General features: G+C 36.3%; 1 protein-coding gene across 2 annotated transcripts in view; it reads right to left on the bottom strand.

The window, feature by feature from the left end:
* Positions 1-15,352, bottom strand: part of LOC105221880 (scoloptoxin SSD14) — a 48,074-nt gene extending 32,722 nt beyond the window's left edge. The window contains exon 1 of one of the 2 annotated variants that reach the window (XM_049455985.1): positions 14,751-15,352. In XM_049455985.1, coding sequence (XP_049311942.1) covers positions 14,751-14,821 — 71 coding nt within the window. In that variant the 5' untranslated portion in view covers positions 14,822-15,352. The remainder of the gene's footprint in view (positions 1-14,750) is intronic. The other variant, XM_049455988.1, reaches the window with a different exon arrangement.
* Between the last annotated feature and the right edge of the window lie 377 nt (positions 15,353-15,729).

The following is a 15,729-nucleotide window of genomic DNA, read 5'->3' as shown; positions in this document are numbered from 1 at the left end:
GCAATATAATTTATAGAGAGTGGCTGCGATTGCTGTCATGTGCAAGAATATACTAAGAGCTTTCATCATGAAAACAGATTCTTTGGATTAATTGAATAAAATCTGGGCATTAAGATGGAACTACTACAAATATATACACATGTATATATGTATAAAAGTGATAAGCAAATACTTTATAATTTCTTGCAAATGTTTGCATTTTTTATTAGCCTTTTCCAAAGTTTTTCAAACAAAATTACTAAGAAAGTGTTTGCATTTGGTATAAGTAATTATATTTTTGACATGTTTTAATAAGAAAATATAACGAAATAATATTTATGAGATGAAATAAATGTGAAGCTCATCGCGCGAGGATATTTTTAGCAAGCGACTTTATAAACATTGATATACTTGTATGTATTGTTTTGCAATACATTGTATTTGTATGAAGAATTCATACAGTAAATCTGTTTTCTGACGAAAGAACTCGTTGCTTTATGCGTCGCATTTTGACTTAAATGCTATGATTATTTATTTATTAAATGAAAAATAAAATGCTCTGTTTATTTGCCGAAAATTTTCAAATACTCGATAAACGTCGTAATATACAGACATCACTCAATTGCAGCAGTGAATGCAACTAGATACCATTAGAGAAGATATCCATGGCCAATAAAATGGATAGTATAACCGACCCTTATAAAACTTGCTTCCATAGAATTCAAATCTAATCTTCCTCTTTTTTATTTCATCTGGTTTCCAAACAAAATAAAACCTAATATATGTATAATAAGGAAGTTAGTCATGTGTAGAAGGTCACGAAAGTGAGGAAAGTTCTCTGACCGTCGTTCACTTGGGAGTGGCCAGAAACGATATCGGAATTTCGGTATTAAACCAATTATTCTCTGCGTAGCCAAAAATATGCATTTGAAAGCGAGCCAAAGTGGGAAGGCGAACCATTCCTACTCAGGGTTGGGCGCTGGGTTTGGGACCCGCCACGTAAAAAACGCCCCCAGTGAAAGTAATCGACAGCCTCGGATGACAGACCACCCCCGTTTCGATGGCGACCATGGTAAAAGCATTAAGATTACGATTTGAGAGCATTTATCTGGAATGTCCGGCTATTAATTGGGAAAGTATCGCTACCCAGCTGGTTGACGTCCTCTTGAAAATACATGCTGACAACACCGCCGTCAAAGGAGTGCAATGGACGGGACAAGGACTGGGACGAGTGGGTCCTTGTGGCGTTTGCTACAGTGGCCAAATAAAGGAGCGCAAATTCGGTGTGGGATTCGTGGTGGGAGAGAGACTCCGCCGCCGAGTCCTGGCATTCACCCCGGTGGATGAACGTATGGCCATAATCCGCCCCAAAGCGAAGTTCTTCAACATGTCGCTGATTTACGCTCATGCCCCGGCTGAAAAAAAGGACGAGGTGACCAAAGATACCTTCTATGAGCGCTTGGAGCGCATCCATAAGCACTGTCCCCCCACGATGTCAAAATCGTTCTTAACAACTTCAACGCCAGGGTGGGTATCTTTGGCACAACAGACGGTAAATTAAGTCTCCACGAGGAAACATTCCCAAATGGGTTAAGGCTGATCGACTTCTCCTTCGAAATATGGTTGTCTGTAGTACTAGATTCCAGCATAAGAAAATTTATTCAGTTACCTGCCTGTCTCCGGACTAGATCACGTTGTGACGTACAAACTCAACAACGTATTATCACAGGTTCGAAATTGATATTTTTATTGATTGCCAGAGAATGGGTGCAAAAATATTAGAAAATTGCGAAAATACACAGTCGAGTATTTGTTTGTACGAAAAAGCAGTTATCTTTCATGTTTGAAACTGAAATTCAGTTGTTCCATAATAACATACCGCACCCCAAACCATCATACCCCCTTCCTGGCTATGGTGACGGGCTAGAAAACATTTCTATTGCCTAAGGCTATGGAAATAATAATCCGTCGGGACCGTCGAAATCAATTTTTCCAACATATGTGCTCGCTGCAAAACTGTTGCCTTATGTCCCTTGTTAGGCATTTGGAGGTGTTTGTTTTTTGTTTTTTGGGTACCAAATGTTCACAACTTTTTATTATTTTTCTCACAGTGGAAACTGTGGCACTGGAACCACTTTTCTCATTTACATTTAAATATTTTCGAAATATACCGTTTTTCTGCCTTCACAATGTCGCAATACAAAATGTCCCTATTGAAGCGATGCAAATTTGAATATATATACATATATATAATACGAAAGGTATAGTTTTCATTTTCGCAACATTTGTTCAAAATAGATACGTCGTTAAAACCGTGTCAACCTCCTGCGATGTCTAAATGAAGAGATTTCGGCTCGTAACTAAAAATTAAATATGTATGTACCTATTCGAGTGAAACGAAGTGTATGTAGCAGATGTAAGCTTTTCCTTTCAGATATACATACCATAGTTATGACCATAATTCAAAATAAAAATCATCATTTGCATGGTTCTCACTAATTTTTCTTCTCTTGAAAATGGTGAAAAGTGATCTTTAGTTATTTTGCATTTTAGGTGATGATGGATGCCTAACATATTTTGTGAATTCCACCGCAAATAAAGTACTATGAATGAGTATATGTAATATTTTTATATAAATCTTTTTGTTTTAAGATAAATATCAACAAGTATTTGTATATAGTTCATGTACATATATATATATCTCAATTAACCGCAAAATTTGCTAACATCTGGCTGAAAGAAAACTACAAATTGGCAAAAGGTCATTGACTTCATTCAATAAATTTTGGTAAATATGTTCGTGCATTTGTTTTGAAGATCTCCATATTAGAATGAAGGAATAATCCTCTAATTTCGTAACGGCAGGCATGGAAGAAGTCGTTGACCTCGTATTGAGATCAAAGGAAATAGCTCCCTTAATATCTGAATGGCGGTTCTTAATGGCCATTCCCTCTCGTATCCCGGGCAAGGCAGTTCTGGTCAGAGAAACCTTTATAAGCTTTAAAAACACGGACTGAGACAATTGCGACATGAAGTTTCGATAAGATTTTCCTGTTGTGCCGGGTCAAAGGCTAGGGTCTGTCCTTGAAAGCTTCTGAGAACTCAGAAGGAAAAAAATGGAAACTTTCTTGCTTTTCCACCAAAGCTATCAGAAATCAGATCTTCAAGCAGAGAACTATTCAATAAGACTCGTAAAAGTGTACTTCGTGTAGATTTGGGATTGTATAAAGCGGGTCTTGCTATAAATAAACCCGATATTAGAAAGGCTCAAAGGTCTTTTTGGAGAGCTGTTCTCTAGGTTGAGGCGTATCCTCGCAAATAATCCAACCTCATTAGGAATCTTGGAGATGTATCCGGAATTCCGGGACCCTCACTTTTCGCCAAACCCATCTACGGAAAAATTACACCTTGAAGAGCTTCAAGAAGGTTATAAGCCTTCTCAGACCATCTAGACTAGCGTTGTTTCATGTGGTCTATTTAATCTTCTAAAACGTGTAAGTCTCCTAAAGCATTATGCCTGCATAGTTTCAGTGTGAAACACAGTTGCTTGGCCCCCATCAATGCAAACTGCGTGGTATTAGGCCACATTTCGGCAGCATGGTGGCTAGTTAGAGTTTTCATGTCGCTTCCAAAGACTTAAGTCTTATCAGTCTCTCATTCTTTCTATTAAAAACTCTGGAGACCTGTACATATGGGGTAGAATTCCTTCGAACTCTTCAGTACTCTTGGATAGACTACACAAACTAAGCAGCCCTCATCGGCATCTGTAGTGCACTAATGACTTTTCCAACAAAGGCACTCAATGCAACGTGTACAGCACCTTTAGACATAGATAGAAGGTGCTTGGCGACGAAGGTTGCTATTAGCCTCAGACAAGGACACAATTCCTTCCAATTTAGATCACTGCACCGCAAAACCTTCCCTTGACAGTTCCTTCTCACACAGCTGCGAGGAATTTATCGACAAGGTGAGCAGTAAGTTTCTACGCAATTAATGGAGAGAGTATGGAACACTGTACACAGTAATCCACATAATGGGTGAACTTCCAAAAAATGACGATTTTACTTAAAAAATCCGATTATTTTATATAATTGATCGGGTCAAATTTTTTTCGTGTATTTTTTCGAAAAGCTCATTCAAAAAAAAAATTAAAAAAAAGGTCCCCAAAGTAAATTTCTACAAAAGTTATGGCTATTTGAGAATAAAAAAGCCATTTTTTTTTTAATTCATAACTTTTTTGAAGTTGGACAAAAAATTTTGAAAAAATTCTCAAAAATGTTTTTCAAAGGGTAGAAAAGGATGGATAAGTTTCAGCAAAATCTAAAGAGGTCGGGTTTAAAAGTGGTCGATTTGGTATGGAATACCCCATATATATGTAGATAACTAAAGTATATCTTAAATGCCCAACATTGTTTTCCAATAGTAACTCTACTGTGGAATCATAGCCTTCTCAACGATGAGGGAAGTTTTGTATTAACATAGTATATACATAGGTTCTTGGTTCAAAAAATGAGCTCAACCATGATTAACTTTTTTTTGAAAGTTTAAAAGCGGTCAGAGTAATTTTTAATTAATAGCGTGTAATTTTCAACCTTTTTAAAATTATATTTATTTGTTTGTTTATGTTTCTCTTGGATAATTATTTAAATACAAATATTTATGGTTCGTTATGAACTAAAGACCTACGCTGGAATAACTTGAAAACTCACGGCTCGCTATCAACGTCGATGCTTATGTACCATATACACTCGTATACATATGTAAGTATATAATCAATTTCTATGTTGTATTGATGTTCTTGATGCATTTTATTATTGCTTATTTTGCTAAATTTTAATTTGCCTAATCTAAATGGTGTGTGAATTTCCGCTCATTGATGCCTACGTGTTGTTTTTGCTATGTTTGCTTGAATGCATATTTTATTAATTGCTGTTTTATGGTTTCGTTACGATCGAAAGAACAATTGTGCTGATCGTGCTGATCTGCAACGATTGGCTGTGTGAATATCGAGAATTTAGTTTTTCAAATTGAACAATTAACACAACGGACACACAATTGATTTATAGTTGGCAGTGACATCACCTCTGGCTAACAAATTACATAATTGGTTTAATATGAATACATAAATGATTAAATGTAATAATAAAACGATAATCTAATTAAGCTTCTTTCGAAAATAACTATTTCAATGCAATGGTTTCCAGTTGGTGGCTATGAAACAGTATTTTTATACTCTTGCAACATGTAACAACAAACTATTATACTCTGTAAGAACATGCCGAGAGAGTATACAAATAAATTTGAGTTTTCATTTGTCATTTGAATCATTTACAATGGTAAAACTGATCAAAAATATGAAAAAAACCACCGCTTTAATGATCTATCCGTCTACTCTTTTGCACGAGTAAACTCGATCATTTTATTGCTGCTTCTTCATATTTTTTGACAAAAGGGCCCAAGCGAGCAGACAAATGGCGAATCGAATACAGGTAATATTCTTTTCAATGAGTTAATTATTTTCAGTCGACGCTGAATGATCCAGTCTCACCGCCTAACGAGCAGACCGCATAAACAATTTCAAATTTGAATACTCTTTTAAGTACTCGATCGTATATAATATACGAAATTCAGTATTCGAATTACCAAATGAGAATTTAATCGCTAATATTTCGCATTTGCCATAAATATGGCATACACACATTAACACATATTCCTACATATGTATGTATTATACACGCTTGAGGTGTGACGATGAGAAAGTAGTGGGCGGCGAAACGATTATATTAATATTGAAATACAAGCCATACACAGAGTTAGGTAAATATGTATGCATCTATAATTGACATATGCAATACGTAAGCATGACAATACGTCTTATAGACGGCACGCAACAACTTTTCAAGGGCAACGAAAGAGATTATTTATTCTTAATATTAAGTGGCTTAGCGAGAACAGGGTGTGGAAACACACCGTCTGCGAAGTTGTGTGCCATATGGGGGAATGTTGTTATGCAATATGATCTCTTAAACAAAGAAAACAAAAAAGTATTAAGAATAAAAACAACAAAAAATGCTTTTAAACATAGACAGCATCAACAGTTTAATAAGGTCACAAGCGAAATAATTGAACTTGTCATTAAGCTAATTTATTTGATGGGTTGCCTCGCCAACACGAAGATATACGACTTCATTATGATTAACTTATGAACTGCCAAAGCTTACGGCTCATTAGAAACGACAGCAGACGCAGACAAACAATGAAATGATTATGTAAGAGTAGCGTCAGGGTCTCTGCCAAAAAAGCACTAACATAATTTAGACAGCAATTAAAGCACGTTATGGTTTTTGGCGAGTCGATTTTCGATCGACGCGATCATGAAGGTTAAGCAGATGGCTGCAGACACATGTAACACTCCATGTGCAAGTGCGTAAGAAGTTATGTGCGGGTATGCCAAAGGCGTCCAGTTAAACACATAAATTCCAAACTCATTAGACCATAATTTATGTGGCTATATTCGGATGTTTGTTCCACATTTCTACGCTGAAACACCCGTCTAAAAATTCTATTTCGAAACAAGAGATATACTATATACACATGTACGCACATACTTCTTATGCACAAAAAGAACATTTGGAAAATTCACGAAGGCATAACCAAAACATAGCAAGTACTCACAGTAATAAATATTTCCAACGCACATTTCTATACAAAACTGTCTATATGTACAGTGGCGGACAAAAGTCTACATACACCCCCTGTTTTCTTCGATGTGAGAGTACAAAAACTTTTTAGAAAAATGTGTTGATACAGTTTTATTCTAATCTTCTTTCTAATAACAACAAACTTAAAAAATCCATTAATTAATATAAAACTACAAATTTATGGAATAAAAACTCAAATATTGTGTTGACAAAAGTCTACATACAGTACAAAAATATCTTAGTTCAGTGCGAAAAACTGTAAAAAATGCTAGTTATTAAGACGTTTTAGTATTTAGTTGGGTCCCCATTGGTATCTATAACTGCTTGAAGACGCCGTGGCATTGATTCTGCTAAATTTGTCAACGCTGCAAATGTAATGCTGTTCCAAGGTCCCAATATGCGCTCTTAGAGTAGAGCAGAGCTAGAAATTTGGTTCTTTCTAATTCTACGCTCCAAAATCCCCCATACATGTTCAATAATATTCATATTTGGACTTTGAGGTGGTGTATTTAATTCACTTGGAGTATAATAATGCAACCAATCCTTGACAATTTGCGCCGCATGCATCGGATCGTTATCTTGTTGAAATATCCAACCGGAACCGAGCCCTAAATTATCCACCAAAGGCCTCAAATTATGTTCCAACAGAGACTAAGTATAAGTACCGTCCATTTCACCTTCAATAAAGTCCAACTTTCTAACTCCAGAGGCCGCAACAGCTCCCCAAACCATTACGCTGCCGCCATCGAGCTTCACAATTTATACTACGTTCTTCGGTTCAAGCGTGGCGTTAGTTTTCCTTCAAATTTTAGCCCTTTCATCACTACCAAAAAGGGTGAATTTAGAATCATCTGTAAATGAAACTTTTTTCCAAAAATCCATTTCCTTTTCTTTGTGTTTTTTGGCGAACTTTAAACGAAGCTTCCGGTTTTTTCAGAAATAAAAGGTTTCTTCCGTGGTGTTCTACTGTGGAATCCGTTATCGTTTAGAGTTTTTTTTTATTGTTTTTGGTTGGATACTCATTTGTGATGTACTTACTACGCGTTCGGCTATATTTGGAGCATTTACTTTTGGATTTTGGTCTACTTCGTTGGGAATCAGGCTGACGTCTCTACGAGATTGTTTTTTTGGGCGTCCACTGCGCGGTTTATTTTCGTTGGAACCATTATTTTTAAAGTTTTTTAGAATTGTCTGTACTGTTGCTCGACTCAAGTTAAAAATTTTAGAAATTTCACCATATGATTTTTTTTCTTTTCTTTCTTTTATCACCAAATTTCTTACATCAATTGATATTTCATTTCGCGGAGCCATTATAGCTATTGAAATGTTTAAACCACAACTAAATTCAATAAATATCAAACAATAAACATATTGAAATAAAAGAAAAAGGCTAACGTTACCTTACTGTTAATATTGCAATGTACAAAGTAGGAGATTAGAACTGTATGTAGACTTTTGTCAAAGCAATTTTTGAGTTTTTCTTCCATAAATTTGTTGTTTTATGTTAAATAATGATTTTTTTTAGTTAATTGTTATTATAATAGATATTAGAATAAAACTGTATCAACACATTTTTCTAAAAAGTTTTTGTACTCTCACATCGAAGAAAACAGGGGGTGTATGTAGACTTTTGTCCGCCACTGTATGTATTTCAATAAATTTCCTTAACTAAACAAGACAACAAGTGCAGATCCACTTACGAAAATAGACGCGTATATTCTATTCTCAATATATGTATACGTAAGCCACTCTATTCCTTCTCTTTAACAATTGTTTACTATCTGTATGTAGGCGTGATACTGAAAGTGCATCCAGCGGATATGCAGTCAAACGCAGTGGAGAAATGAAGAGGGATACATTAGGTCTTAAGTTGAGTGACGAACGGGTGATTTGATGAAATGGAGGTTACTGAAGTTGTGAACCGAATAATATATAATCGGTACTAACTACAAAAATAAGTTTTAACTTGATAAGGTGATTTTTTGATTTTTGCATATTATGTAAAAAAGAGAATTTCTTTATTTGATAACATATTGTTTTCTGGTGAGAAAAAACACTTCGATGCAAAGCAGTGAAATGGTACATTTTACAGAGAACCTGCGTCTGCTTTAAAGAGCGCGTACGAATATGAATAACTATACTGGGTTCTAGGCCGAAAGGGAATTCCGAAAAGTGTAACCGACTCAGTACGGCACACAATGAAATTTCCGAAACGGCTGATAAACGCATCATGGTAAAATGGATGTCATTAAATACATGCAGTATCGCCAAGAATTGGGAAGAACAACGAGGAAAAGCACGCAAGTTTTTTACTCACACGGTCTCGAAAGGACTGCAACACGGTTGTTGGCCTAATTACCGATCACAATTCTCTTTTATCACATGCGAGTCATGCTGCCAGTGCAGAACAGTAAGCGTGAGGGAGAGAATGAAACACCTCCTATGCTTCTGTCCAGGCTTATCTAGAACTCGTCTGATATACTTATCTATGAGCTTCACAGTTCAAGGAACTAGGTGACGTATCAAAATTAAATATCAAATCGCTCTTAAAGTTTGAAAAATAGCTTTAAGCTCCTGTATGACGAATACTACAGCTACAGAACCTCTATCTGGCACTACTAAGGACCAGTAGGTTTATGTATGTATAGCGTGACAGCCGGAAAGTATAATCTAACCTAACTTAAAGACACAGAACAGTCCAAAGCACCCATAAATATAGTAGAAGGTCAGCAAGATTTTTTCTAGTATTTCGGATTCAGGGGACATATTGTAAAGATTACCCTGACTGTGGTAAAACAATGCATGAACATTTTTACTGTACGTCATTGGATCGATTGGACATCGAGATAAAAATTTATTTCTCTCAAAGTTAATGAGATGAACTGGTGGAATTCGAATTCGAGCTTGGAGGAATTTTAATACAAATTTCGATTGATTGACGGGCAACGATACACTGTTGATAAACCTACAAAAATAAATGTATCTCTTTGTACAAAATAAAACCTCTAGGTGTTAATGTTTTTCTTTCTCAGAAAAATTTTCACTAATCTGAATGTAAAACAAGTAAGGAAGCGCTAAGTTCGGGTGTTACCGAACATTTTATACTCTCGCATGATAAAGTGATAATCGAGATTTCATTATCCGGGAGATTTACCGATATTTTCGGTGAAAAATTAGGTTAGGTTAGGTTAGGCACTGAGTTCTTCGTGTTCGATATCAGGGACCTTGAAAAGTTATAGTCCGATCACCACAATTTTTCCACAAGGGATACCTCTGCTCAAATGCAGTATTTGTATAAAGTTTTATTCTGCTATCATCATTGGTTCCTAATGTATGTATGTTTTGGTCCATAAGTGGGCGATGTCACGCCCATTTTCAATTTTAAAAAAAAATCTGGGTGCAGCTTCCTTCTGCCATTTCTTCCGTAAAATTTAGTGTTTCTGACGTTTTTTGTTAGTCGGTTAACGCACTTTTAGTGATTTTCAACATAACCTTTGTATGGGAGGTGGGCGTGGTTATTATCCGATTTCTTCCATTTTTGAACTATATATGGAAATACCTGAAAGAAACGACTCTGTAGAGTTTGGTTGACATGGCTATGGGAGTTTCCGAGATATGTACAAAAAACTTAGTAGGGGGCGGGGCCACGCCCACTTTTCCAAAAAAATTACGTCCAAATATGCCCCTCCCTAATGTGATCCTTTGTGCCAAATTTTACTTTAATATCTTTATTTATGGCTTAGTTATGACACTTTATAGGTTTTCGGTTTCCGCCATTTTGTGGGCGTGGCAGAGGGCCGATTTTGCCCATCTTCGAACTTAACCTTCTTATGGAGGCAAGAAATACGTGTACCAATTTTCATCATGATATCTCAATTTTTACTCAAGTAAGCTGTAACTTGAGTGGACTTGCACGGACGGACGGACGGACGGACAGACAGACATCCGGATTCCAACTCTACTCGTCACCCTGATCACTTTGGTATATATAACCGTATTTCTGACTCTTTTAGTTTTAGGACTTACAAACAACCGTTATGTGAACAAAGTTATAATACTCTCTTTAGCAACTTTGTTGCGAGAGTATAAAAAGCTAAAAAAAATAATATTGGGTTGTTCCATTCCAAATATATATAACATTTTTATTTGGCAGTAATGTTATGTATATTTGTAAATCTTCAAGCGAAATTTGAATTTCCAATAGGTGTCTTGCATATCAACTTCTTCACAAAACTTTTGCTGGGAATACTTATAACCTTGGATATATACTAATGTGGGTGTTTGTAAATTTATATTAGCTTCACTTTTTGTTTACATATGAATTAGTAAGCATCACGTCACCGCCACTTGACTGCAGAGAACCATTGAGTTCAGATCTGATGAAGTCAATTCCCACATGCTTTACACACTTAACACGGAACCACAAGCGCATAAACAAATAAGTAAGCCAATATCTACTGCTGGATAAGTGTCTACAGAATTTGAGATTATTCATTGTCGATTAAATTGTTACATGTGCTTTTCACTCTATTTGCACTTGAAGGGTGGGCGCTCACTGTAAACTCTTGAAGAAAGCTATGAAGAAGATATTACAAGATATCTTGATAAAAGTAGTATACCATGTTTTTAATATATAGTACATACGTAAGAACAATTAAACATGATTTTATAGTCGTAGTCGCATTTCTGCGTGAAAATACGAAGCTCGCCTCAGATGTAGAGCGAACACACAAGTTGGGTAATGTAATCAGTGAGGAAGGTGTATCTATCTTATACGTAAATTGCCTTTTATATTTCGGGTTTCAAGAACAAAATCAAATTTTAATCGAATATTAATTTATTGTTTTTCAAAATATTTATTCTTTATTCCATGAAGATCTATACATTTTTACATGAGTTTGAACCTATTTTCGAAGCACTTTTGCCACACTGATTGAGGTATATCCAAACCACGCGTTCTTAACTCATCAATTACCTCTTCAGGTGTCGAAAATATTTATTTTTAACGAACGGTATAAGAGAGATCATTCGGTGCCAAATCCCTATTTCATCAGCAGTCACAATTTCATAGAAGTATTTCGCAGTATCGGTATTGTATTTTTTTAATACGCCTCCCGACAGATTTTATAACAAATTTATCAGTTGGCAGATTTCAGCACAAGGACTGCCAATTCCCGAAATATGTATATGTATATAAGACATCATACATATTGCTTCAAAATATTTTAAAGCAAAAATAAATGTCCTATTATTAATCTAAATGATAAACAAAACATTTCTGAATACCACAGCTTACATCGTAATAAGAATAAAAGGTGCGCGAAGTTTTAGGAGATTTTGAAGTACAGTAATACCCCGGACTTACGCGATAGGTGGGTCCGAGCGGTTGCCGTGTAAGTCGAATTCGCGTAAATCGGGGTTCAACGTTGCATATAAATATATATAAAGTTTGTTTAATCGGGACCAGAGTTTAAAGAAAACAATAATTTAGAAGAAAAATGTTTAATAAAGTGTAGGATAATAAAAAAATATTACATTGTTATGAATAAAGTAAGCTAAACCGAAGTTATTTTGATGTCGAAGGCTTCATATATTCTAACAGTGTTGCCTGACGAGTTAAATTTTTCTTCTTTTCACGTAAAATTTCCTCGTAGCATACCAGTAATTTTTTTATCCCTCGTTTTGTAGTAGAAATGCGTTCTTCATTAGAATCAATTTTTTCTAAAATTTGTAACCCCTTTTCAATTGAATTGAGCCCTTCTGTTAAGTTTGCAATTGTCATTTGATTTACCGATTCAACTGGGTCTAGCGAATCAGTGTGGTCAATATCTTGCTTATACTTACGCATTTCTATAACCTCGTCAATTGTTAGCTCTTGATTGTGTGAATCTAGCAATTCTTGAACGTCATCATTATCGACCTCTAAATTTAATTGCTTGGCGATATCGACCACTTCTTCTATTATGCTATCGATTTGTTCAGGATCTGAAATGGTTTCTCCTTGGGTTTCAGAGGTGAAAAAAATGGACACAGATTTTAGAATTGCCTAAATAGCATTCTTAATTCGCGCGGCAATCAAAATGAAAAACCGCGTATCTTCGAATTCTCGTAAAACGGGGTAGCGTAAGTCGGGGTATTACTGTATATTTCTTTAGCTCAAAGTATTTCTCTTGTCGTTGTTCGGTTTGAAAATATGCGAATATAAAAGATGAAAATCATAAAAATTAAATGTATACCAACTAATAATTTTGACAAAAGAAACGTTAACAACGAAATACCCTTTACAATTACAAAGTGTTCCTCATAAGAACCAGTCACTTTTTATGGCAAGTTTGCTGTAGTAATACGATCTAAACAATTTCCTTAGAGATTGGATTATTGTCAATTTCGAGGTATGACAATTAAGTAATGAGACTGATTCCATAAAAACGGTATGTTGTAAAATTATTCTACAACTTTGCCACCCCCTTCAAAGTAGTCCCCTTGGGCAGCTATACAGCGATTCCAGCGCCAGAGTACCCTCGTCACGGCCGCCTGGATGCCCGTAATGGACTTGAAATGGGTTCCTTTGACCACCGATTTTGTTTTAGGAAACAAGAAAAGGCACAGGGTGATATGTCGGGCGAATAAGGCGGCTAATGCAACACGGCGATCTCTTTAGAGGCTAAATACTGGGACACGCTGAGGGCGGTGTGGCACGGCGCGTCGTCGTGATGAAGGATCCAGTTACGACCGATGTCTGGGCGCACCCTGTTGACTCGTTTTCGCCATCATTCGAGTACTTGGCAATAGTAAACTTGATTCACAGTTTTCCCCGATGGAACGAATTCTTTGTGGACGATTCCACGGCTATCAAAAAAGGCAATAATCATCGTTTTCACCTTCGACTTGCTCATGCGAGCTTTTTTCGGGCAGGGGGCGCGCGGAGACAACCATCGTGAGCTTTGACGTTTGGTTTCCACGACTAAGAGCACTATCACCATACTCTCTTACAATTTTAGCGTACGTTTCCGAAGCTGTTTCGCCCAATCTGGCGCAAAATTTTATGGCGACGCGTTGCTCTTGATTTCGTTTTTCCATTTTCGTGAGGAGCACTACAAACACACGTCTACTCAACTTGACGCAGCAGGCGAACTTAACAAGCTAGAGCGATGGTACATGTACATATCAATGGAGAGGGGAGGGATGCCAGAAAAAGAGAAAGGAAATTTCAAGGTGACAGGTTTACCACAAGCGCGGCAATAAAATCTCATTACTTAATTGTCAAACCTCGTACTATAGATCACATGCTAACTTGGCTTGAATTTCGTAATGCTATACGAAGTATTTCCACTTAATTTTACTAATACCTGTATATTTTCCTCACTTAGCATTGTATGCGGCATTTGATAGAATTTCAAAATTACTGAAGTGACAGATATGTTTGTAATTCGTTCTCGTCTATAGTATTTTGAGATTTTGGTATATATTGAGTTAAACTTCGCCAAGAAAGATCTGTAAGATGTAACATTTCTATCATAGCTACAAAGTCACACCCTTGTTACTCTGGTTTGGTAGCTTATTTATGGCTGAGTTGTATGGTTTTGGAATAATTTCATAACCGCCTGACAATACTGTGATTCCCTATAGTTACACAATACCGTCACAGTGCTCGAAAGAGTATGACTGTAATGTTTCATTAAGGTATCCAAAGTATTTCGAGATCTTGAGGGGATGGATAGGTGGAAATCAATTTGTCTAATCACCCCAAATTTAAATATAATTCCTTCTTTATCTCAAATATTTTGTGGTGTTACCAACAATCGTTATATGAACAAAACTAATATATTTTCTTCGCAAGATGTATAATAAGCCAAATCTGCTTAACTCATTGTTGGAATGTAATCTACCTTTTCAGGGCGGTACATAGGTAAGCTAACCTTTTCTAAGTTATATATTTCTGAGATTTTCCCACATTCACTCTATTAAATTTTTATTCTTTGTCATTTAATTATGCTCTCTCACACTTTATTCCACATGAAAATGCAAAACGAGCACCGACTAGTTAAGTTAAGAACAATGCATGCTTACGTATTTGGCGATGATGTGCTCATAGAGTTCGTCGAGTTTAAAGCTGATGCACTGCATGCCGTGGAATGCATCTCAAAGCTTTGCTGCTCGCTTTGTATTTAACTGCAGGAATTAAGAATTTCCGCTTTGCAGGAAAAACTCTAATTTGCACACTTTAACGGAATGCACTGCTATAGTTTTTCACACACACTTCCACACAGCGTAATGCGAGATTGCATAGAATGCTACGCACAAGCGCTAGAATACAAGTTTGCTATTTTCACTAAGTATACAAAATAAATTTGCATACATATGTATGGCTTTGTGTTTTTTGCGAGCACTGATTGTTGATGACACGCGTCGTTTGTGCTTATGAATTAATTAATATTTAATATCTATTTTTAAAACACATGAACACATAGTTGTTTTTGTAAATGCGATATTGCGCAGATAATATTAAAATTTTGGCGATTTTTTGTTAACTTTTTGCTTTAGAATATTTAAATATTTCTTAGAATTTTGCACTTTCTTAGAAAATCTTTCGGTTTGTATTTCCTCAGCATCCGGCACACAAGTGCTTTGCAAACTGAAACCGCTCAATACCGCACGCGTACGCGACGAAACTGAAAGTGAGCCGCTATGACGGTGGGTTTCTACGGCAAAGCCCCAAAAATGTAGCAACAACTTGAACAGGCAGCAGACAGTAAACAAACAGCTCCAGCATCCAGGTTGGGATGTGTGCTTATGTGTGCTTGTAGCAGATCAATCTAGCGGTGAACAATAAGCGGCTGCCTATTTGAGAATGTGTGTAGGCAGGTATGTACTGATGTATAGTACATGGGCGCTCGCTTATGTGGGTTTTGTTTATTTGTACATTGGCCAGCTTTTTTGGCGGCGTCACCCGCGCATTGCTTGTTGCCAGCTCACCATTGCCAATTGTTTGCTCAGTGAGAGCGTGTGTGTTCAGGTCGCTATTTTTCGCTAATATATATTCTTAAAT

Source organism: Bactrocera dorsalis, chromosome 4, assembly GCF_023373825.1.
Source record: "Bactrocera dorsalis isolate Fly_Bdor chromosome 4, ASM2337382v1, whole genome shotgun sequence".
NCBI lineage: Eukaryota > Metazoa > Arthropoda > Insecta > Diptera > Tephritidae > Bactrocera > Bactrocera dorsalis.
The sequence above is the reverse complement of the archived record's forward strand: the minus strand, read 5'-3'. Positions and strand labels throughout refer to the sequence as shown.